The sequence below is a fragment of the Pleurodeles waltl genome, chromosome 11, assembly GCF_031143425.1.
Source record: "Pleurodeles waltl isolate 20211129_DDA chromosome 11, aPleWal1.hap1.20221129, whole genome shotgun sequence".
NCBI lineage: Eukaryota > Metazoa > Chordata > Amphibia > Caudata > Salamandridae > Pleurodeles > Pleurodeles waltl.
Window position 1 is genome coordinate 942229102 of NC_090450.1, and position 26494 is coordinate 942255595.

Genomic DNA, 26494 nt, shown 5'->3' on the forward strand with positions numbered 1-26494 from the left:
TATTCTTTTCATCTTGCATTTCTTTCTATCCACCTTTCGTTTCTGCTTTCGATTTTTTTTTCTTTACTTCTGTTTAATCTTTTCGTCTTGCTGATTGTTAATTCTTTCTTTCCTTTGTGCTTCCTTCCTCTTTTTCATCCTTACCCTCTTTATTTCCCTATGTGTATTCTTCTTGTGCCATTTTTTCATTCCGCTTCCTTTTTCTTTCCATCTTTCTTTTATTTGCATTCTATTCTCCTTCCCTCCTTTGCTGTCTCACTCAATTTGTTTCGCACATCTTTTCTTTACCATTTTAATAATTTTCCTTTCTCTCTGTCACTGTTTTTAGCTACTTTGGTACCCTTTGCCACCCCTACCACAGCTGTCTCGTGGTTATTATCCTTTCAGTGTTTATTCATATCGGCTTCTGTCTGTGATGACCTGCAAGCCACAGATCAAAGTTATGAAGGGCCATACAACAATTTAATCTGCTGTCGTGGCTGCCCCTCTTAAGCTGATAAAGTTGGTGCTTCACTACGCCTGTCCTGGCAAAAATGCTAAAGGTTCATCCCAGCTTGGTGAGCCAAATCTCTGTGCACCAGCCAAAGCCCAGGTAGAAATCAACCTGAATAAAACGGCATTTCAAGATTCCTACAAGGGGAAAACCCCTGGGCTGAATATTTGATCAAAGGGTAGAACCTGGAGTTGATAATCGTAACCATTTATTAAAACACATAGGAGCATCCAGTGCCTGGGATGAACTTTCAAGCCAAGGTAGGCTTTCTGTAAATCCAATCTCTTGAAGGAGCCTCTGTTATTTGTTGCAAAGCCTCCTCTTTAAACTTATCTAATGAACCTTTTGTCTAACTTCAGGTAGGAGACCAGACAATTCTCCTCATGGGGCTTTGTGCTAGAAATAAAATGGAGAAGAAACCACTACCTTTTTCCAGAACCAGATCACCCCTTGTAGTTTAAGTCTGCTGTATTCATTGGGGCTTAGACCTTTGTGAGGTTGGGTGGCGGATAAGTGTGGCGAATGATGGTTAAATGCTTGTGTTTTTTTTAATTTTCTTTTATTTTTACATCTCCAAACTGAAGAGGTTCATGCCCCTAAAAATGCTTTCAGAATTTCAATTATCAAACAACCAGGTGTTTCTTCCCGTCTGTTGGTGGCAGGATCATTGAAATCAATTCAGTGTTTTAGTGCAGTCTTCTGGCTTCATGCTCAGATGCTAGTCATGTAAGGACATCTCCTTCATGGACTTCTCACATAATCTGTCTCTGATCCTCTCAGAAATACAAGATAGTCATGCCTCTGGAGTTTGGCTGCCTGCATGGGGGACGTTCTTGGCAGAGAATGATCAATTATGACTCAGTAGCTTCTCCTGAAGGGACTCTCCCTGGCGCTGTCAGAGTCGATAACACAATGAATGTTTACCTTTTTCACTGTCATTGAATGGTTTCATTTGCTGCCTACAGGTTGTCAAACTGTTATCTGATAAGAGATGATCTCTTGATCTTCCAAAATGATGATGTATTGGTCTTCCTGGTGGAATAGAGCATTGAGGGTCTTTGTTTGCATTTCCACCTTCTCATTAGGCAGAACATTATCAGTTGGCTGAAAGGGAAGCCTGACATGTTACTCTTAGATGGAGTCCTCTCTGAATATCAAGACAAACTAATTCTCCAGATTGTTCAGGGCATATAGTTGTGTGAGATATCTGAGAAACACGGTCTCCAGGTGCCACCTCAATTTCAAGACCTGTTCTTTAATTTCTTGATGTAATGAAAGTGTGATTGAAGGGTCTGTACGGGCTGCATATATATTACAAGTGATCTAGCATCACAGCTATATCTGCCCAATGCATTACCTGCCCATTAGTGCTGCCCTCTTTATTCTTCCTAGTATTCAGTTGCTTGATCAGTCGAGTAAAAAACCAACTTACGATCCAAAGTCCTCAGATTTTGACAAGTACAGGCTGTCCATTCCTTGTGCTCAGCCAAGTTCATTGTCTTGTACTCATTGCTCCAGTTCATATTTTTAAATGTGAGAACACCCAACCTCCTCGCCATGCCTAGAGAGGATGTGAAACAGACAATGCTTCTTGTATACTTTCTGCCTTCTATGTTCCCACCAGGCGTATTGTGTTAAGCAAGGTGTGACTAATGGTGATGCTGCTTTGGCTGAGACATGAGTAAGTATAGAGCCTCCGCAGGAGCTAATTACACACGGGAAAAGCAAGCACAACCGTAAATGTATCAGTTTTTAGACAGTACTGCCATTCCAGCAGTACCAACATCTGTCATAGGTCCTGGCTCATTTGGGTCAGAATAAGAAACAGAAGGCCGGTCATGATTCCACTTCCCTTGCTATGCCTTGTTGAGGATTGCCCTTCCACCCACCATCTTGGGGTCATAATGACCTTCTTTTAGCAATTAAGCCCCTGTTGTCCACTTTGTGCCCTGTGCATGCATACAAACCACCAGGAAGCATACCAGCATCTTACAGACTGCTGTCTAACTCTGATGCTTACCAAGAACATCACTCTCCTCACAAGTGTTGTTGATCCTATACTAGAAAGCCCCCAACACGGGTGAGCTTTCTTGCTTTCTCTCATTCTTATTTAGCCTTTAATGGCAAGTCAGTGACCATTCACAGCAGAGGACGGAGAGAAATCGGTCTGGGTAGCAGTAAATACTGACCCTGAGGAACACAATAATGGAGCCCTTTTTGCTTAATTGTAGCAGTAAAACTGGAGCTTGTGACCTGTTAATAGACCAACAAATACAGGACTGGAGTGGGAGGATCTTGTGCCCAGTTAGGTGAGTAGCTACTAAGGTTATCAGTCTCAGTGGTTAGACTGATGTAAAGTCGGTGACACAGCAGTGGCTCCAGGTGCTAATGCACAAAAACAAATAGCGAGGCTGACATACAAAGCAGTTAGTGACAAACACCCAAATCAGAAATGTGCATCATCATCATCCCTTGTCCCATAGCTGACAAAGTGTGTTTTCTCTTCCATTAGGTATGTCCTGTACAACCTCACTTTCAAGGCATGGACAACATATATCCGCCACCAGCGCCAGAAAAGGACCAGATACCAGGCAGCAGCACTTCATGGTGAGGAGAAGGGAGGCTGCTCGATGGTTGGTGGGATCTAGAGTGAAGCTTTCATAGTCTTGAGCAAGATATCTGGAAGGTTCCAAAAAAAAGAGAAAATATGCAGGTTGCATAAAAGGGAGCACAATTGTGGTGTGTGCAAGAGCAGAAGCATGAGTGAGCAAGTCTTTTTTTTACTTTATTAACATAGGTCCTCACTTCACTGCATGAGTGAATGAATGTAACCTCCTGAAGTGATACAGAAAATACACTCCAGCTGTAAGACTCTGTGCTGGCATACTTTTAGTGCTGTTCGTTTGTGCTGCTTCTCTGTCATGGACTTCTCAAATGGTAGACTGTAACTGTGCATGTTTGTGATTCTGAAACACAATGGTAAGTGTGACTGTTTTAAGATTTGAAAATGAATAAAACAAGAAATCCTACCTAAAGAAGGCAACATCTTATATCCCTAGGTTTTAATAAAACATAATCCAGTTAGCCAAATCAATCACAGTAAAACACATGAAAAAAGAAATCGGGGAATGATGCTCACATGTTTAGTACATAAATTAACTAAAACCAGCCCCTTCCGCCATAAGAACTCTGGAAGCTGCCTTTTCTGATCATGCACAGCAAGGAGTGCGGCTTTGACCCCTCTCCTCCTCCTTTTTTTGTCCTCGCTCACCACAACAGGATCTTTCCTGGTGGGCTGATTACGTTTCCTTAGTTATTTTCATAGTACGTCTGTGGGAAATTTGCCTCGTCTTTATGTCCATTCTGAATTTTTCACCTTTTACTTGACCCTATATTTTTGATTGCTTTCTAGTACTTTAGGTGCCCTTTAACCCTGCTAACCAATGGTAAAGTGCCTCTACTTCCCTTTTAAACTTGGCTTAATATTGGTATACCCCTATTTGGGATTTTTAATTTAACTATAAGTTCCTAGTATGTGGCACAAAATGTACCAAGGACTTGGACGTTAAATGCCACTATTAGGCTGCATCACCTATTGTGCCATGCTCTATAGTGGCAGCGCACAAGTGGCTTCAGGCCTACCACCATAGCCTGATTGCAGCAGTGCAAAACAAGCACTGCAACATGTCAAAATAGACACTTTCTGACAGGTAAAAACTTTCCTTTTAATATTAATCACCTCTATGTAGGTCTTGAAGCCCTAGAATTTAAAAGAAGGACACGTAGAAATGTGATGTTAACATGCCCTTTAATGATTAGCATGCAAAAGCTATTTTGTCTGTGGCAGGTTTCCTGTCCTATGTAGAAAACCAGAGCACCGATTAAAATCCGAATTCTATATGTCAGAAAAAGGACCAGCAGGAAAAATAATTAAATAACTTTTTTTTTTGTTTGTGTGAGGGACTAGCTTAAGAAATACACTGCATCCTCCAGTGCGCATAAACCTAAAACTCACAACCAACCCCACAGACAATGCAGCAGGTACCTATGTGTAGTTCATAGGCTTCCGCCACCCACACAGGCCGGTCTGATTCGTCCCCAGATATCTGGCCGCCGCCCTCCAGGCTATCAAGCATGTTGCCCTACAGCTCGAGATCATGCTCCACATGTTCATCCCTCCGCACTTTTTTTTAGTCTGCATTCCTCTGCCACTGCCCATTCCATAAGTTCCACCAGCCAGCGGGCCAACATTGGCAGCCTAGGGCTTCCCCATTGCACAGCAATGAGTCTCCTCGCTAGAACCAGCCTGAGCGTGAGGAAGTTGTACCTCATCTTGCTCCTCTTAGTCGAACGTGTCAGTAGGCCAAGTATGCAGTGCCTCACGCCCTACTCCACTCGGGGGGCCCGTGACCCTGCATAATGTTTTAACTACCTCGGTCCAGTACTCCTGCAGTCCGGGGCACTCCCATGCCAAATGCACAAAATGAGCAGACTGGCCACCGCACCGAGTAGAGCACACCAGCCTGGTTGGGAAAATCCTATGTAATCTTGGCGGGGTAAGGTAAGTGTGATGTAGATAATAAAACTGTGTCAGCTTAAATCACATGTTACTGGTTGTATCATGCACTTGGGCCTGAGTTTGTTTCCATTCCCCCTCCCACAGCTGATCTCCCAGGACTTCGTTCCACCCGCGGTGGACCCCCTCCTGATCGAGGTACCTGTCCGCTTTCAGTGCCTGCCTATAGGCAGAAGATCAAGCCCTTACTCAATCCCACATCCAGAATCCATGAGGGCACCTGAGATGTCCCAGGCTCATTGGAAAATCTGTCCAGATCTCACAAACTGTGCTGGATAACTTTGCGTACTGCAAAAACTGTCCAGGTCGCAGCTGGTACATATCAGTATCCTCCGTGTGCGTGAGGAATGTTGTGTTCTGGTAAGATCGCCCATGAACTGACAGCCCCCGCAGTCCACTGCAATACATCCATCAGCTCCACAATATCTCGAAATGTCCGAAGCCACCAAATTGGATATTGCTTCGCATATGGGGGCTTTTTAAGTATGCCCTTTACAGTAATTTCCCATACTTTGGCCGTCCTCTTAACAACTTGGGGTAAATGCGCCGGGGCAGGTGCCCCATTCATCAGTATTTTTGGTAAGTCCCCAGCCTCCTCCAGTTCAGCCAGCAGGTGCCTCTCTCCGTTGTCCTCCATCGAACACCACAATGCAGCACGCTGCAGTTGCCCAGCAAAATAGTAGTGATAACGCGTCCCTCTATGATAATTTATTACACATCAGGACTTGTTTTAGGCCAATGAATCTTTTGACCCAGTTGAGAGACACCTTAGGACGAGATTGCTAATCAATATGTCAATCAATACGTCAATATTATCATCAATATTTATCACAACAATGCATTTCACTTTAGTCAAAGACATTAATCAACTCAAGACGCTACCGTGACCTTGCAGTCATGAATAACCACACCAATTAGTAGAATTTTATGAAGTTTATTCCCTATTTGTTTACAATTCTAAAAGCAGGTGTGTTAATCTCAAAACCAAAACACTCAATAACATTGTCATAATTTGGCAACTTGAATAAGACTTCATCAAAACAAGGAACGCAATTATTAGAACATAACACAGCCGTCAACATAGATCAACTTCAGCAGAGAGTCATTAACGCGTCAGTTCAACAAAGTATAGATTCAGTCATTTTGTCTATTTGCGTCGGTATAGTGAACCCTTGTCCTAACCACTGATTATTAGCATTAGCATGTTTGGCTTCATGCAAAACAATTTAGAACACCAATTTGAAAACATTTAACTATGGTCTCTGTCAAAAGTAAGCAGTTGGTACCTAGAAAGGAAAAGCAAACAGACAAATCACAATTTCATTGTCATAGTTACCCTCCAAGGTTTGGGTCAGCGCTCAGGTTCAGTCTTCGTCTTCAGGACATCAGTTGATTCGCCATCTGTCAAAACTCAGCTCCCAGGGAAAAGGGGCACTTCCCTCATAAGGAGGTAAAGTGTAAAATGGGCAATCTAAGGAAGAGGATGGTTTAAGTAAAACCAATAAGTCAGAGTGACAAAGTTTCTGGATCAAATCGACAGCATTTCCCTAACCAATCTCTATGGTTCCCCGTGTCATGGGTTTTTGTCCCTTTTTCGTTGTACATTCCCCTAAAACTTAATTGAACGAATGTTGCACCCCGCTATCTTTAGCCAATAAAAAATGGATTAGGTCATAAAATCTTTCACCCCACATTAGTTCACAGACAGTTTATTGGTCCATATGATTGACGTCTTCAGAGGTAGCACATCCGGTATGATTTCATCCTTCTGTAATTCTTTGCACATCTTTTGGTCACTAGCTCCATTGTCTGTACCGGTTTGAACAACCTTGTACATTACATTAATCTACACTGGTGCATTTCAGCTAACACTTTTCTACAAGCAATATGAATTTCATGAGAACGGATCTACTATGGTTACATTCAGCTTCTAGTTTGAAGAAAACAAGAGGTCATGTCCTTTTGCGAGTCAGCACACTGCACGTTAGGAAAAATACATTTAAAATGAGAGCTAGGCAACTAAGCTTCGGCTCATGCTAACTTAAGGCCTACAAGGTTTACTAGCAAAAACTTCAATAACATAATCATTAATAATTAGAATAAAACTATTCAACTACAATAATTCATAAACATTAGTCATTTTCATTAGTCCAGGTATACATTGGCGGCCACTCCCCGTGGTCACATTTTATATGCACGTTTTAGCAAAACCTAGTAATACAGTTTTTTTTGCAGCATTATTGCACACTATTTCCTAAACATCTTATGTTAATATAGATTATATAAGCTACGCTCTCTCAGCCCCTCCTCTGATGACGATCGTCATCACACAAACCTTTCCCTTTCAACCTTTCACTTTTAATTTTTCACCATGCGCATAATGCGCATTTCAGCATCTTGACCTTTGTGTGAACTCTCCCAAATTTCATTAAACATTTACTCCCTTTCATTTTCTTTGTTTCTTTTGTTTCGCTTTGTCCGATTTCTTTTAATTCTGTCATTCATTTTGCATGCTCCCCATAAACCCAATAAACCGATCAAAACAATTAATAGACCCCCTAGTATTTTTGCAAGATTCCCGTTCCAAATATTGCTAAACCAGCTCCCTACTCTGGCAATTCCTTTTCCAACTTTCTCCCAAACTCCAGGTTCCTTCAGTTCCTTCAAATCTGCACTATCTCTTGTTAGGTTAGTAAGCATACCTTTTTGCTATTATCTGGAATAAATGAGCAGCAATGACGCTCGTTAAGCATCTTACAGACTCCGCTGCTCTTTGCAAAAGAATGTCTAAAGCAAGCCGATTTTGAAGAGTCATAGCTCTTTCCGCAGAAAGTTCAGTATCCATCAGGAGTATAGCCCCTGTAAAATTTGTCAGCATGTTATCCACAATAGTAGACAACTTCCGAATCTTTATGGAGTTTAAAATAACCCCTACTGAAGGAATTATGGCTCCAAATATGTCACCAACGACAGCAGCCGCTATCTCTCTCTTTTGTCTTGCATGTTGTAATTCAGACATTTTAGGTATTTGTTTTAAGCCATCAATCTGGTAAATCTTTGGGAAAACTATCCCTAAATAACATGTCCCATACCATCCCCTAGGGAGACGGTAATAAGCATTAAGTCCACAGATATAATAGATCCCAGGGATCGCTGGATCCTGTCCATTTAACATGAATGTCAATTTTCTCTGAAACAAAAACACATGCCTGCATTCACTCGTTCCCACAAATAAAGTGTCATGATCAGATTTCGGCCTATATATACAAAGCCTGTCTACATGTAATGCATCTATAGCTAATTTGCCCTGCGTCTTTATTGCGGTGTAAGCATAATCATTTGCATATGTGCGTTTCTCTAGCCCCTTCTCTAATCTCTCTTTCAATGCTTTGCGTCTATCATCAGTGTGATCTAAAAAGCTTTTCTCCACAGGCGTGAATAAGCAAGTAAGATTGTTGCGATGTGCATAAGCTGTTCCAAATGTCAGTGTTGGCTCAAAGAAACCTCTAACTAATTTTATACTATGGGGGTCATTCTAAGTCTGGCGGGCGGCGGAGGCCGCCCGCCAGACTTCCCCCACCAAAATACCGCTCCGCGGTCGAAAGACCGCTGAGGGTATTTTGGGATTTGCCCTGGGCTGGCGGGCGACCGCCAAAAGGCCGCCCGCCAGCCCAGGGCAAATCATCCTTCCCACGAGGACTCCGGCTCAGAATTGAGCCGGCGGAGTGGGAAGGTGCGACGGGTGCACTGGCACCCGTCGCGTATTTCAGTGTCTGCATAGCAGACACTGAAATACAAAGTGGGGCCCTCTTACGGGGGCCCCTGCAGTGCCCATGCCATTGGCATGGGCACTGCAGGGGCCCCCAGGGGCCCCGCGGCACCCCCTACCGCCATCCTGTTCCTGGCGGGAGACCCGCCAGGAACAGGATGGCGGTAGGGGGTGTCAGAATCCCCATGGCGGCGGAGCGCGCTCCGCCGCCATGGAGGATTCACAAGGGCAGCGGAAAACCGGCGGGAGACCGCCGGTTTTCCGCATCTGACCGCGGCCGAACCGCCGCGGTCAGAATGCCCTGCGGGGCACCGCCGGCCTGTCGGCGGTGCTCCTGCCAACCCACCCCCTATGCTCTTTAGCTAATTTGTTCAAAAACTCAATCACAGGCACAAAAGAAAACACTACATCCAAATTAGAATAAAAATATTGCACATGTTCCTGATCATAAAATCTTGTTAGTAGCAAACTACAGCTTATCCCGTAGGTTAAAGGCAGACTATGGTAAGTGACCCCCTCTTGTACTGATGAAGGAATCTTTGTGCACACATAACAGTTTCTCGCATCCATTGTATCAACATACTCATTCAGTAAGCAACAGAAGACATTAGTAGAAAGTTCCCCTTTTGAATTAGTTCCCCCATGCAAGTGTTTTGTATCTTGCTCAAACTTTTTCCACTGTGTTAGTGTAGCAGTCTCAGGTTTTGGAGCATTATTAGTCACTTTCTTATCCAGCCACGGCATTCCCACAATCACACCTACAATTATTACTGCACACACAATACCTAAGACAACACTTAACCAACAACACACTTTACCCTTTTTACTACTACCTCTAGTGTAAGCCATGATCTGTAAAAAATCAGATAGCAGAATAACTCAAAACAATCAATCAACTTGTGGGCGATTTAAAAGCTCTCTCTCTTTTTTTTTATTTTTCTTGATGTAAAGTCTCTCTTTCTTTCTGCGTGTATTTACAGCGTTTCACTCACCCCAGGACCCTTTTGTTAAATCAGGTTTAGCAGCTTGTCATAATCTTTTTCTCAAAGTCAATTCGGGTTATCAGTGTCACATCCGGTAATTTATTAGTCTCTTTTCTCAGCTTTTCAGCTTTCAATTTCAATTTTAATTTCAACACAGTCTCTTCCTCAAAGTGATTTCAGGTACCGTAGTATTGGCCTGGTACTTCTCGATCAAAGCAGAACGCTAAGAATTCTTGTTGCCATTCAGATGTCGTTGCATATGCCCATTCAGGACCTGCGTACCTTCTATTTGCAACTCTTTTTCTTTTCAGCCTGTGTTCACTTTGCAATTCTCCTTCACTTAGATCCTCTTTTCTGGTTGTATCGATTTCTTCTATTATTGTTTCACCTGGTACGACCCTTTCTCTTGCAGTTTGTTTCTTTGGCCAGTTATCACCTTTATGCGTCTTCTCCTGCTCGGCCTTTCAGGACGCTGAACCGCACCCTCCTCTTGTGCTATGGTGTTTTCTCTTGACGGACCTGCAACTGTCTCGGGAGATGTCGGTGTGCTTTGACCTCCCTCTGCTCTTTGCCCCTCTTCTTCTGGGTCTGTAACAGGTTCAAGCTCTAACCTATATCCGTCTACTTCTGGGAGAACCTCTCCTTGACTTAGTTCTCCTGCTGCCTGTACTGAGATAGGCTCACTGTCACCTCTCTCGAACTCATTTACTGTTTGAGGGACTAGGCCGTCCTCAGTGGGCTCTCCTGCAGTCTCAGTTCCCCTTTGACTGTTCTCCGGCCCTGAGACTTCCTTCTCTGGAATTGCTGAGTCAGAAACTTCAAGTTACTCATCAGTCGGACATGTCACCTTTTTTGTGTGACTGGCATGTATCCAGTTTGGAACACCTGCACATTTCACAGCAGTGGTTGTTGTCAGTATTACTTGATATGGCGCCTTCCAGCGCGGCTCCAAACACGACTTCCTTACGTGCTTCTTGACAACCACCCAGTCACCGGCTTGCAGGGTGTGACCTGGATCACTGATCGGTGGTAATGTGTTGGCCTCCAACTGGTGGGAAAAAGAGCGTACCACGTCAGCTAAACCCTTGCAGTAGTCCAAGACCATATCATCCGTGATATTCACAAGAGCATTTGCAGGTACTGCAGGTAACCTCATGGCTCTGCCCATGAGTATCTCATGGGGTGACAGTCCTGTCTTCTTATCAGGTGTGTTTCTCATTGACATCAGCACTAAAGGTAAAGCATCTGGCCACTTCATATTGGTAGCTGCGCACATTTTTGCCATTCTCGACTTCAAGGTGCCATTCATCTGTTCTACTAGTCCTGATGCTTCGGGGCGGTAGCTACAATGCAGCTTCTGTTCAATGTCTAGTGCGGCACATAAGAGCTTAATCACCTCATTGTCGAAGTGTCTGTCTCTATCTGATTCTAAAGAGACCGGAAATCCGAACCTTGGAATTAGCTCTCTAAGCAACAGCTTTGCAACTGTGAGACTGTCATTTCTACGTGTAGGATAGGCTTCGATCCAGTGGCTGAAAACACACACAATCACCAACACGTACCTCAAGCCTCCACACACTGGCATCTCAATGCAATCCATTTGCATCTTGCTAAACGGACCTCCAGCTCTCCCTATGTGGCTCAAAGTTACCGCAGTCCCTTTCCCTGCATTCATCTGTTGACAGATGATGCACCTGTGACAGGTAACCTCTGCAGCTTGTCTGAATTTTGGATTGAACCAGTCAATGTAGAACAATCTGATCATTGCATCTCTCTCAAGATGTGCCTGTCCATGATAAAGCCTTGCAAACTGTGACAAGGCTGTTTGGCAAAACCAACTTCCCCTCCTCTGACACCCACAAGTCGTCCGCTCTTTGTACACATTGCATTCTCTGCCAAGAGCATTTTTCTTTTCTGCTAGCATGGCCCTGCAGTGATTTTAGCTCATCTAAAGTGTCAACCACTCTTAATGCAAAGTTCAAGCATGTTTCATTTTCAGTTTGTATTAACAATTCCCACTGTTCCTTGAACGATATACAGTTCAATGCGCAAAACCTTGCGACTTGATCTGCTTAGCCGTTTCCCATTGACACAAAGTCTTGTGACTTGACATGAGCATTGCATTTCACCACGTCAATTTCAAGAGGTAACTGAATTGCATGTAACAAATCCTTAATTTGTTCGCCATTTTTCACTGGTGAGCCAGAGGAGGTCATGAAACCCCTCTGTGACCATAATTGGCCAAAATCATGTACAATCCCGAATCCGTACCTGCTGTCATTATAGATAGTGACTTTCAGATTTCCAGCTGCGTGGCATGCCTTAGTAAGGGCAATTAATTCAGCCACTTGTGCGGAATACACTCTTTCGAGCCAGGAAGCTTCTATAATACCGGTGATTGTACACACAGCATAACCGGCTCTCAGTATTCTGACTGAGTCTCTCAAGCAAGATCCATCAACAAACATAATGCAGTCATTTTCTTCTAACTGCATATCTTTAATGTCAGGTCTGGGTTTGGTACATAGTTCTGTTACCTCAAGACAGTCATGCTCCACTTCCTCTGCATTATTAATCTCAGTGTTTTCAACTGGAAGTAGAGTTGCCGGGTTCAATACAGTACATCTCTTCAAGGAGACATTAGGTGACCCCAAAATAATTGTCTCATATCGGGTAAGTCGGGCATTTGTCATGTGCTGGGTTTTAGTTCGAGTCAACAGAATTTCAACTGAATCAGGAACCATTACTGATAGAGGATGTCCCATCACTATTCCTTCACACTGCGTGAGGCTTTGACCAACTGCTGCAACTACGCGCAAACAACCCGGTAAGGCTGCTGCGACTGGGTCCAAAGTAGCTGAAAAATATGCTACAGGGCGGTTTGCACCTCCATGGACCTGTGTTAAGACAGACAAATAACAAGCATCACGTTCATGATAAAACAGTAGAAAAGGCTTTGTATAATCGGGCATACCTAAGGCTGGTGCCCTACACATGCACTCTCTCAATTCCATGAATGACTCAAGCTCTTCCGCGGACAGAATTATGGTATACAGGTCATCCTTAGTTTCCTTGCCTGTCAGTTTTATCAATGGTTTAAAGATAATCGAAAAGTTGGGAATCCACTGACGACAGTAGCCCACCATTCCCAAAAACATCCTGACATCCCTCTTTGTTGTCGGGGGGTTCATCTGCAGTATGGCCGTCACCCTTTCTTTTGATATTCTCCTGGACCCTTTCTCAATCAAATGCCCTAAGTATTTCACTTCTTTCTGACAGTACTGAAGTTTCTTTGGGGACACTTTATGTCCATTCTTTCCCAAATGATTCAATAAGGCAATTGTGTCATACCTACAGTCGCCTTTGTTCTGGACGCAATCAGCAATTCATCAATGTACTGCACCAGAGTCAAACTGAAAGGCAGCTCTAATGACTCCAAGTCCTTCTTCAATATCTGATTGAAGATGGAAGGTGACCCAGAAAACCCTTGAGGAATTCTGCACCAACTGTACACCTTGTCCAAGAATTTGAAACTGAAGAGAAATTGGCTATCCTCATGAAGAGGCACCGAAAAGAATGCTTGTGACAAGTCCACAACAGTGAACCATTCTGCATCACACGGAACCTGAAACATAATCACTGCTGGGTTTGGCACTATAGGGCAACATTTTACCACAATCTCGTTTATTTTCCTCAAGTCCTGCACAATTGCTTTTTGAGACCCATTATTGGTGAATTACATTGGCTGCTCAATACCTCCTTCATGACTCCTTGCTTTACAAAGTCCTCAATTATTTGTGACACCTGTATAATGACATCTTGTGCCATGTGGTATTGCGGCACCTGGGGAAACACCGCATTCGGCTTGACCTGTACTTTAACCAGTTCTACTCCTTTTATCAGTCCCACTTCCTTTCCTATTAGGTCCCACACTTTCTCTGTCACCGTTCCCTGTAACTCAGCTGGTAAGTCAGTCACTGTAAGCATCGGGAATAAGGTTATCAAAGGGTAGTCTTCGTTGGTGCTTTCCGACTCTGGATCTGTAAATTGCCCTTCGTCCCCTTCATCATCACTGTTTGTCTGCACCTCAATTCCTCCTTTAGAACAGGTAATTGAACATTTCGTCTTGCACAATAAGTCTCTTCCCAGTAGGGATAAGGGACTCGAATCACAGACTACAAATGTATGCAGTCCCTGGAAGTTACCAATCTCAACCTGAACCGGGTCAGTAATCGGGTTTGTTAAATACTGATTTGCCACTCCTACCACTCTTATAGTACGCCCTGAAAGTGGCAGCTTCGGGACCTCTGCACTCCTGACTGTAGAGCGTGTAGCTCCCGTATCCACCAAGAATGAAACCTTGTGACCCATCACCTTTTCCTCTACATAGGGTCCCCTCTGATCTACTTCTAGGGACACTGCAAGCCTGCACTCCTCACTGTCTGAACTATCATCCGACCATTCATCATTTATTCCATCCTCACCACGCAATGGGAATTGCTGCACAGTGTTATTTTGACTCATCATTTGGCCTATGACCTGCTGAGGAAGCATCACCTGTTGCTGTCCCATTGGAGCCAATGGTAGTTGCATCTGCTGTCTAGGTACCATGGGAACCTGCTGTTGTACCTGCTGCATCTGTGTTGGTTGAACACGGGGCATTTGTATAGGCTGCATGGGATGTAACCCCTGCATCTGAACCATGTTATTTTGGAGGTTCTGATTTTGACCTCTCACTTTTGGACCCCTCACATTTTGAAATGTACCAATATCAGTGCTTTGTTGAACCACACCATCCTGCACCATTTTTGGGCATTCCCGCTTCCAATGCCCCACACCCTCGCACGCGTGACTTGGTGACATCTTTTTCATCCCTTGTACATCATTTTGAACCACAACAGTATTCAAATCTGGACCGCGATTCACAAAACCTCGACCTCGGCCTCTCGGTTGCGCCTGAAACACGCCATTCCCTTGCGGTTGCTGTTGTATCATCTGCTGAATCCCATTTCCCTGCATTCCTGCCTGCGCTGCCTTAATCTGCATCACCATCACTTTCTCCTTCAACTTTCTCTACTTTAGCTCAATCTCATCACTGCAGTATTTTGCATACTGCAACACCTCATCAATCGGCTTCGCTTGCCAACAGATCAAATGATTCTTAATCATCTGACTAACCTCTGGTCTCAGCCCTTCAACAAATCTGAATACGAGATGGTTCATGTCTTTCGGCTCAATAGTCTCAGTGCCACTGTCGTGTTTGAACGCTTTCAACAATCTCTTATAGTAAGCATGAATAGACGCTTTAACCTCCTGTGAGGTTCGATTGATTTTCTGCCAATCAGTCACTTTCGGCGACACCTTTTGCTTCAAAAACTCAATCACTTTATGATAGTACTTCATCACCTCCTCAGATGGTGCTCCAGTCACCTTATCCCTTGCCGGCTCCTGAGTCGGCCAGTCCACACCCCTCTTGCATTCAAGCCATAAGTCAGGTGGAACAATGATCTCAAACAAGGTATTTAAGTCTTCCCAGAGACATTTCGCAAGTTTTACAAATCTGTCTGCTGGTACCATTCTATTGGTTTCTCCCTCAACCTGGGGTAATCATTTGTGAAGGACAGAATGTCTCCCCTATTCCACGGTACATGGACTAGAACCCCTTCAGCTGTTTCTCTCCTTGGTAGTATCTTTACTGTCCCAGTGTCCGGTGAGGCTTTAGTCTGACTTGATCCCGGACTGTCACTTTTCTCTTTATCTCTTTTCTTTGCCCATCTGCCTTCCCACTTTTCTAAGGCTCCCCAAATCTGTGCACTTTGCAGTATTTCTTTAAGATGCGCTTTTATTCCGGCTGACCTCATGTGATCAAAATCTTTAGAGTCGAAGTCTAATCTGTAGCTTCTCTTTAAATGTTTAGTATTCTCAATATCAATATTGTATTTATCTGCCAGGTTCGGCAACCTCTGATGTACCTTGCCTACTTCCTTAGTGATTTTGGGGCACAGATACCTCAATTCTGCTCCTGTGTATGATTCCAATCTGTTTACCCCTATTGTTCCTTCCACTAGTTCAGCAGCTTCCACACCCAGTCTCACAAAGTTTAAGTAATCATCTCTCACTGATCTTTCTGCAGTCACTGTAACAGGTTGTGAAGTTTTGCTATTTCCCAACCACTCATTCAGTTGTTGCGTGGAAAAGCCTTGCAGCAAGATACTTCCTGACTGCATCAATGGTGCTTGTGATGCATCCGCACTCATTGTCTGTCGGGCTAACACACTTGACCCTACTTGTCTCATTGCCTCCAAAGGAGCCCCAATTGGACTATGGTCTAACAGAGACCTGAGGTGTTCAGCTGTTTGCGATCTTGGTGATATTGATCTGGGGGTTCCTGTGAACCCTTCCCTCATTATTTCCTGGGTCCCCACCCCTTGATCACATGTGACAGGTTTACCCTACGCATACAGTGGTCCAGGTGGACCAACAGTAATTGTTAATGATATGGCAGCTGGTGTCTGTCCTGGTCCCAAACCTCGCGGAACATTAACTCCCAAGGCTTGACTCACTGTAGCTGGTGCGGGTATTAACGGAGATCCCGCTGCTGGACTATAACCCGGAATCAGCTGTTGCTGCGGCTGGGGCAGCAATTGCGGAGTTGCCTCAATCTGCACTAACCTCGATTTTGTATATATCGGATCAGGCGGCACTATCAGACTCGTAGTCGTCTCTAGTACTGGGACGTCTGGATAGATTCTCTGTATCTGCGGTGGGGATTGCAACTGTATCTGCATGTCTGGCGCACTGGGTACACTAACACCACTTTGTGTCAAAACCGTATCACTAGTCTGCACTGTATCTGTAACTCCCTTATCCTGCGTCTGGTTCCCAGGACCCGCACTAGTGCTCAGGGCATTGTCATCTACTGCATAAGGTGGCGGGCGATCATGCAATAATTGATTAAGAAACTCTTCATCATCTGAATCATCTTCTTCTATCCAAGACCTCTTAGTCTCTTTAGGCTTATTAGAGTCCTTGTCTGTCTTACATGTGGCTTTCTTTCCCTGTGTCTCGTTTCCATGTGTTATTGCTGGAAACAATTTGAGTCCGTCAACTATCCCCCTTCTCCACATTCTGCTCTCATTGTCCCATCTAGCCTCAGCTAAAGTCTTCTCTGCCCTTTTCATTCTCCTTTCAAATTTCTGCTGTCTTTGTCGTATGGCCATTAAATCCCAGACTGCTAATGCCTCATACTGTGCCGGCCTCGGAGGTGGCTTTTGTACACTTAACATCCACCTCAAATTCTCCAAAATTCTCGTATTGAACGTTCCGTGTTCCGGAAACGCTAAACATCCCTCCTTCTCTGTTAGTTTGTGCCACTGTTTCATCCATAAGCACGGCACGACTCCCTTTTCCTCCATTACTATATAAGCTGGAGTACCCTCAGGTGGTGTAGGCTCCCCTTCACTCGCCATAATGTATGCGTCTCCTTTCAGAGCGCTCCTAAAAGCTTTGATAAAATTAATCTTTGTGTCTTTTCTTTTGTTTGTATTTAATCAGGAAGTGACTTAAATTCCCAGGACACTCTTCACCCACCTTTCTCAACCTATTGCCTCTCACGGACGGCAGCCAATCCGTGCGCGACCCCTCTGGGCAACTGACCTATCCCAGCGTGGCACCACTGACGTCACACTCACATACACTGCAGCTGACAGTCTTTCGGCTTGTCCTCCTCACACTGGATTCACACCAAACTAATGCAATACATTGCGAGCACCCTTAACAACAACAACTCAAATTTGCCGGTTTACTACAGGAAGGGTAACACATTTGCTTCAGAACTTTACAGAGATTTCACTTGAAGCCTCGGCCGCTACTCTCTCCTTCTCAGCTCCCGCATACGCAAGCAAAATTCGACCCGCAAATCCTACTCGACTTGTCAATGAACTTGCCAAATCTCCATCGAAGGCTTCACTCATACAATTGACTCAAATTCGACTTGTCAGCCACGCCCGATTGACCTATTAAACTGCACAAATTACAACATAAACCCAAGTGTCTCCTACACTTGTCAATATACTCCGGAGTCTTGGACCACGACGGGTCCGTACATTACCAACCAACCACGTGGATAATTTTTTAGCACAAAGCGCCACACTCCTGTGAAGTACGCCGACTTCCCTACTCTCACATTGTGGAGTACGCCCACTCCTACTAAAACAACATTACCTGGCCTAAACATACACAAACCTCACAGATCACCTGCAAAATGCATAAGCTGACCAAGCGCATATTCTACACTACACATGCTAACACGCCAAGAACATTCCCAACTCACTTAGGCAGGCTCCGAGATCCCGGGAAAGTCATGGTGAATTTAGAAACGCATCATACCTCCAATTTGCATTATCTCAGAAAAACAATCTAAACAGTAATTCTCCGTCCTAGAGCCCCAAAAGGCCAAACCATCGCTCTGCTACCAGAACTGATAACATGTCCCTCTATGATAATTTATTACACATCAGGACTCGTTTTAGGCCAATGAATCTTTTGACCCAGTTGAGAGACAATTTAGGACGAGATAGCTAATCAATATGTCAATCAATACGTCAATAATATCATCAATATTTATCACAACAAAGCATTTCACTTTAGTCAAAGACATGAATCAACTCAAGACGCTACCATGACCTTGCAGTCATGAATAACCACACCAATTTAGTAGAATTTTATGAAGTTTATTCCCTATTTGTTTACAATTCTAAAAGCAGGTGTGTTAATCTCAAAACCAAAACACTCAATAACATTGTCATAATTTGGCAACTTGAATAAGACTTCATCAAAACAAGGAACGCAATTATTAGAACATAACACAGCGTCAACATAGATCAACTTCAGCAGAGAGTCATTAACGCGTCAGTTCAACAAAGCATAGATTCAGTAATTTTGTCTATTTGCGTCGGTATAGCGAACCCTTGTCCTAACCACTGATTAGCATTAGCATGTTGGGCTTCATGCAAAACAATTTAGAACACCAATTTGTAAAACATCTAACTATGGTCTCTGTCAAAAGTAAGCAGTTGGTACCTAGAAAGGAAAAGCAAACAGACAAATCACAATTTCATTGTCATAGTTACCCTCCAAGGTTTGGGTCAGCGCTCAGGTTCAGTCTTCGTCTTCAGGACATCAGTTGATTCGCCATCAGTTAAAACTCAGCTCCCGGGGAAAAGGGGCACTTCCCTCATAAGGAGGTAAAGTGTAAAATGGGCAATCTAAGGAAGAGGATGGTTTAAGTAAAACCAATAAGTCACCAAACAGAGTGACAAAGTTTCTGGATCAAATCAACAGCATTTCCCTAACCAAACTCTAAGGCTCCCCGTGTCATGGGTTTTTAATCCCTTTTTCGTTGTACATTCCCCTAAAACTTAATTGGACTAATGTTGCACCCCACTATCTTTAGCCAATAAAAAACTGATTGTTATAAAATCTTTCACCTCACATTAGTTCACAGACAGTTTATTGGTCCATATGATTGACGTCTTCAGAGGTAGCACATCCGGTATGATTTCATCCTTCTGTAATTCTTTGCACATCTTTTGGTCAGTAGCTCCATTGTCTGTACTGGTTTGAACGACCTTGTACATTACATTAATCTACACTGTTGCATTTCAGCTAACACTTTTCTACAAGCAATATGAATTTCATGAGAACGGATCTACAATGGTTACATTCAGCTTCTAGTTTGAAGAAAACAAGAGGTCATGTCCTTTTGCGAGTCAGCACACTGCACGTTAGGAAAAATACATTTAATATGAGAGCCAGGCAACTACGCTTCGGCTCATGATAACTTAAGGCCTACAAGGTTTACTAGCAAAACTTCAATACCATAATCATTAATAATTAGAATAAAACTATTCAACTACAATAATTCATAAACATTAGTCATTTTCATTAGTCCAGGTATACATTGGCGGCCACTCCCCGTGGTCACATTTTATATGCACGTTTTAGCAAAACCTAGTAATACAGTTTTTATGCAGCATTATTGCACACTATTTCCTAAACATCTTATGTTAATATAGATTATATAAGCTACGCTCTCTCAGTAGTATTTGAGGTCCATGAGGCCCAAGCCACCCTCAGTTGTATCAAGCTTCAGTACCTCCTGCGTCCTGCCCAAACCAGCTGAACCAGTAGGCTATCTAACCCCCGAAATGTGGACCTTGGGATATTGTAGAATGAGTTTTGGAGTATATCCATATATAAGCAGCGGGGAAGAAGAACCGTTTTACCCAGGGCCACTCTACCCATATGTTTCAAAAGCCCACCGATGCTTGAAGACCTGTAAGCACCCGACCCATATTAAGTTCATACTGATTACTTTCGGCATGCACGATCCTAATCCCCCAAATATCAGAAGCTCCCAGTTCACTCCCATCTCCGGGAGGTCCGGGACTGGTCTTCCCACCAGGCTCCCCAGCAGAAAAAGGATCATCCTCTGCGTGTTAACTTGCAGGCCTGTGGATCTTCCAAATCCTGACGTAATTTCCATTAGCAGTGGCACCGAGTAGTCCGGGTGACTGAGGTACACCAATGTGTCATCTGCGTACATCGTGATCACATAGGTTGGTGTCCCTGTCTTAATCCCCCATTCCGGCAGGTTGCGCCGAATCCGTTCCGCGAAGCGGTCAATCACCAGCGCGAAAAGCAGTGGAGATAGGGGGCCCCCCTGTTGCATCCCCGGACAAGCTCACCTCTGGTCTGACACTATGGACTCTGTGAAGCAGATACACCAGAGCGAGGAACTTGTCCCCGACATCCATGCACTGAAGTACCTCCCAAAGGTATTCCCAGCCCATTGTGTTGAATGGGTTTTCAATATCTAGCGCCACCAGGGCAGCCTCTACTTCAGTACCCTGATCCGTGTGCATGACATGGGAAAGGCGTCTCAAATTCATATGTGTCCCGTTATAAAACCACACTGGTCCTCCGCCACCAGACTGGTGACCACTGTTCACAACCGAGTGGCTAATATTTTGGAGAGCACTTTTGTATTCACACCCAGCGTAGACGGCGGGCAATATGACACATAATTTTCCAGTTCCTTATCTGGTTTGGGGATCATAACCATGATGGAGTCTTTCACAGTCTGCCCCCCACCCCCTTCCTGGTTTCCGGGCCCCTCTCAGTACCTTGAGCAATTGCGGTCCAAACAGTACTGCATAAGTTCAATAAAATTAGACTGGGAGTCCATTGGGGCTTGGACACCTTCTGCTCCGCATATCTCTAAGGGCCGCAGTGGCATAATGCGCGGCCTCTCTCGGTCACCAAGAACCTGTCCAACTGGCTATAGGTGTCATGTGTGGCGGTATAACAGGAGAAAAAAACCCCTTTCCGCTGAGTGGAGCTCTCACCAAATATCCAGTTTGGCCACCATGCAGGGCTCCGTGCCCATCTGGGGAGGGTGCTGTTCCAGGACACCATCCAGCACACAATTGAAGTCCCGCCACATATAAGTGCTACCACAACATATGGTACTAGTTCCCCCTCCACTTTTGCAAAAGACTCTGTGGCGTCCGCATTAGGAGCATACATGTTGAAGATGCAGATCTCCTCACCATACAAGGTGCCGTAGACCAGCAGAAAACGCCCCACCACATCTGCTTTAAAACTATGCACCCTGATGGGGAGCTGCTGAACTATCCATATAGAAACTCCTCTGGCATAGCTCGAGTATGTGGAGGAGAAAAACTGCCCGCCACTATTTGTTTGAGCTTCTGAGCCTCCACCTCTAGCAAATGTGTCTCCTGCAACACTGCAACATGTATCCCCAATATGCATAGATAGTCATTCTCTCTGTGGCGCTTAACAAACATGTTCAGACCTTGCCCATTCCAGGTCACCGTTCTCACGTGTCCTCCCACTGGAAGCTCAAAGAACATCCACCTGCCTGACCCACAGCAATCAGGGCCTCAGCATTCACCCCCCTCCTAGATCTTCCCCACCGTCCCCACCAACCCACCTCCCTGTTCCACCAGTCATCGCCCTGTCATCATTGTGCTATGCAAACCTAGAGAAACGATGTGTTTTAACATTCCCCCCAAAAAAACACTCCCTGAGTAAACACACACAACCCCAACAGGTGTCTCCCCAATCATAAAACCTCCCTCCCTAAGAAGAAGACTAAGTAAACATCTTGGCCAGTGATGTGTGGTCAGCTAGCAGGCAGCACCACAGGAGGTACGGATCACATGGACCTCAAGTCTCCAAGTGATATTGACTATCAGGCAGGGTTTAGAAGACCCCACACCTGTGAATCTGTCCATCTTGGTCTGGTATCCACTGCGAGTACTGCTGTCTTTGCCCATCTCGACCAGGGTTATGCAGTCAGCTAGCAGGCAGTGCCACAGGAGGTACCGGTCGCATGGGCCTCAAGGCTCCAAGTGATAGTGACTATCAGGCAGGCCCCAGAGCACATCAGCGCCAGCGATCCACAGTTCAGGCCAGCAGCAGCAGTCGCCTCCTCACCAGGACCCCACCATGGGCGCTCATAAAACTTCACTCCACTCAGAAATCAAGTGTTGGCGCTCACCACCTGCAACACCGGTATCTCACAGCAGTGCACACACTGCCTCAGGGGCCCAGCACTTGGGGTCACCCCTCTCGTGGCTCAGAAGGATTTACCAAGGACCTGCCACCACCAGTCAGACCTTCACACCAGCATACTGTATGTCCTAGAGGGCTCCCCATCAGGTGTGGTGGTGGGGGGGGGGGGGCAGGGAGATGCAGGCACCCCGTGCCGAGTACTAATCCAACCAGCAGCACTCGCTGCGTGCCCAGTCCGTGTTGCTGCTCTTCCTCAGCCGGAGTCCCCCACAGCACTGTGGGGCCTGTCGCAACACCTCCCAAGGTCCTCCAGCTCAACCACTGGGGCAGGGAACAGCTACAGTCAGTCTGGTGGAGGCACAAACAGCAGAGCAACCCACCCATCACCTCAATGCAGGCCTCAGGTCCAGGCATTTACCCCCACCAGGTCTGAGACTACTCCCACAAAGTCCGCCCCATACCCATGGGGCTGCACAGGTCTCGCAGCAGCCCCCTGCCTGTTCCCTGACCAGTTACAGCCGCCACTGCAGGCATGTGGGGTCTGTCACTCTCTGCTGTCACTGGTCTGGGGGAGAGGTCTCCACAGGAAGACAACCACTGTCAGCCACCCCGGGCCGAGTCCTAATCCAACCAGCAGCTCTCGCTGTGCGCCCAGTCCGTGTCACTGCTCTTCCTCAGCCGGAGTCCCCCACAGCACTGTAGGGCCTGTCGCAACACCTCCCAAGGTCCCCCAGCTCAATCACTGGGGCAGGGAGCAGCTACAGTCACTCCGCTGGAGGCACAAATAGCAGAGCAACCCCCGCCATCCCAATGCAGCCCACCAGGTCTCTCCTTGGTGCGAGGGCTTTCCTCAGTCTCTGGCTGGCTCCTGCCCCACTCACCAGGGCCCCCTGAGCAGCAGAGTGCAAGAGGAGGACCACTGACACTACTCCCACATAGGCTGCCCCATACCCATGGGGCTGCACAGGTCTCGCAGCAGCCCCCTGCCTGCGCCCTGACCAGTCACAGGCGCCACTGCAGGCACGTGGGGTCTGTGTCACTCTCTGCTGTAACTGGTCTGGGGGAAGAGGTCTCCACAGGAAGACAACCACAGTCAGCCGCCCCGGGGACTCCGATCCCTACCTGCGGACTCAGCTACGTCAAATGCAAGCAAGGCAGCACCACACCTCCTGGCCCAGTCTCCGCAGGAAGCATGGTGCAGTGTGCTAGGACTGCCCATCAGAGACCACGGGCCATCAAACAAGGCTCATGAATGTGCCTCCACATGTTTTGAAACTACTATGACTCCCTGTGAGTGTCGGGTCAGCCAAGCTATGGCAGGATGGTGGAGGATTTTTTTAATGGCAGGCCGGGAGCTCTAGTCTATAGCTGGTGTTTGGCCATCTTGCCGGTCACCCCCGTGATAAAATCAGATTTTTAATAAATTCTAAGGAAAAGTAATTTTTATAAAGTTACGGCAAATTAACATAAACGTCTGCCAGCTTCCACCCAGTAATTAGTCTTGAATAAGTGTGAAATAACTCAAAGGAACAAACAGAAGGCTGACCAGAATGGGCAGAGATTACTCCTCTGAACTATTCATAATATGCAGGGTGGGGGCTGTGGGCATCTTTTTTGAAATTACAGTGTCTCATTCCGCATGACAGATCTGGTGGTTTACGTATATAAATTGGGTAACACTTGAAAGGGGAGGGAACAGGATGCCAAGACAGTTCTTGTTGATACACTCTCTGGCTGCTGAAGGACTCTGCTTTTGTAGCATCAGATGTAGGACTCTGGGCTTGTTGTGGATACAGTTGCCTCAAACTGGATTTTAGTGTTAGATGTTAGAGGGCACAATGATTACCATAGGACACTTCCAACACAGCTCCCCAGTCCTCAGAACCCAAGTTCAGTGTGTGCGAACACCTTTGCCAGGGGTGTGGAATTTATTAAAATATCTACTTGTCCAGGGGACAGGTTGCTTCTCAAATCTACTTGTCCCTTTGGTGCCATGTAGTGTGGCGACAAATTATGGCAGCAATCTCATTATGTAAGAGCTCTGATAATAGCCTCTCTGATTATGCCAGGGCTACTACCATAGTAGGGCTTGAATACTTGCAGTTTCAATCCCTACTGTAGCAATTTCCTTATTTTGCCACCTTTCTGCAGATCTGCATACTGGGGCTGGAGGAAGCAGTAAGCAATATTTCCAGGGCTGGAATGGCTTTGAGTCTGCAAACCTACTAACCTGCATGTCTTAAAGATTTTCCCCAGCTTCTCTTTAATATTTTCCCATAATAAGAAAGGTTGGACATTTACTCCTGACAATGGCAGAATTAGAACTTCTTCCAGGGTTGGGAAGAAAGTGGCCGGAGGGAAAATGAACTTGCAAATGCTCAATAGATTTTCACATGAGCAAATCTACACATGCGTATTAACCCATGCTAAAATACAGTTCACAAATATTTTATAGGGGTACGACATATACCATGGGTGCACTTTTGTGGCTTTCTTTAAGAATTTGGGGCCACATGTAGGTAGGTTCAGATTTGCGACCCGCAAATTGCGAGTCGCAAATCTGAATGTAGGATGGTGTCCCTGACACCATCTGTGATTCGCAAGGGATTCGCAAATGCTCACCTAGTGAATAATCATGAGGTGGGTCGCAATTTGCGACCCCCTTGCAAATAGCGGCCCTCACAGGGATGGTGGCCTGCTGGAGACAGTCTGTGACTGCTTCCTTAAAGGAAAACAAGATGCATTACAAAAACGAAAAATGAAACGTTTTCGTTTCATTTTTTCAGAGCAGGCAGTGGTCCACAGGACCACTGCTTGCTCTGAAAAAATGTTTACAGTGACATTCACAGTGGGGAAGGGGTCCCATGGGGACCCCTTCCCTTTTGCGAAAGTGTTAGCACCCATTTGAAATGGGTGCAAACTGCGATTGGTTTGCGCCCGCGGTCACAAAACAATCCTACATTGCACTGCGAGTCGCAATTAGGAAGGGAACACCCCTTCCTAATTGCGAGTGGCAAACCCGTTTTGCGATTCGGTAACCAGGTTACTGAATCGCAAAACTGGGTTTGTGCATCGCAATGTGCTTTTTGCACATCGCAAACAGCAAAAGTCGCTGTTTGCGACATGCAAAAAGCTACCTACATGTGGGTCTTGGTCCCTAATTAGGTCTGGTGTTAACAAATACATTTTGTTTTTATTAAACTTCTATTTCTCTCTCTTTCGGCTGGCTTTACTGTGAGTGATCGCATTCTGCTCTTCCACAAGGAGCATATTGGCACACAAAGTAGTTTTGTTCAGTGTCAGGAACTACAGTGGCAATCAGTGACGTAACGAAACTGGAGGGTGCCCCTTTGCAAAGAACATGGAGGAGCCCCCTCTCCAGACTCACTCAGGGCAGGTGCTGTGCTGAAGGGGCCCCCTGGAGGGCGGCAGCGGGGCCTTTGTTATGCCACTGGTGGCAACGTGTGCTTTTAGAGTTCAAAAACTTTGGGGGGGGGGGTTTGCCAGTGTTTGTTACAATGTTGAGGGCCTGGTAGCTCCCACAACAATAAAGTGTTACAAAAGCCATGTCAAAACAAGACACGCATTGATGAAACTAAAAGACTTATAAAAATATGTCAGACCAGTTGGCTTTGTCAGTGTTTGTTTATTTTCATGCTTCCCATATTCGTGTTGAAAATGGTTACACTGATTTTCCATTAGAAATATTTTTGGGAAATACTAGCATGCGTCAACACATTTTACTAAATGACACTTCATTTGCATCTAATCAGAGAGCATTCTGGGAGCATTATACTTAGCCTCATAGCCTAAACTTTTCAAACATGTGTATACACGTTTTTTTGTTTTTTGTACTGGAACCAACGTCAGTAGTGAAGTGTGACCTTAAAACATTTATTTACAGCACTCACCCTAATAATGAAGGCTTTCAAATAATGAACCATAAATACAAGTTCGAACAGCATTATTTTTTGGAAACACATTACCTGGTAGGGTTGTCCCTGGGAACCTTTACCCCATTGGTTGATAGTGTGCCCAGGAGTCATTCTTACCCACTTGCTAGTACCAAGCTT

General features: G+C 45.3%; 1 protein-coding gene across 1 annotated transcript in view; it reads left to right on the forward strand.

Moving 5' to 3' along the window:
- The window catches only part of SFI1 (SFI1 centrin binding protein), a 328160-nt gene that overhangs the window by 70874 nt on the left and 230792 nt on the right, over positions 1-26494 (forward strand). The window contains exon 5 of the mRNA XM_069215083.1: positions 3006-3100. Within this exon, the coding sequence (XP_069071184.1) occupies positions 3006-3100 (95 nt within the window). The remainder of the gene's footprint in view (positions 1-3005; positions 3101-26494) is intronic.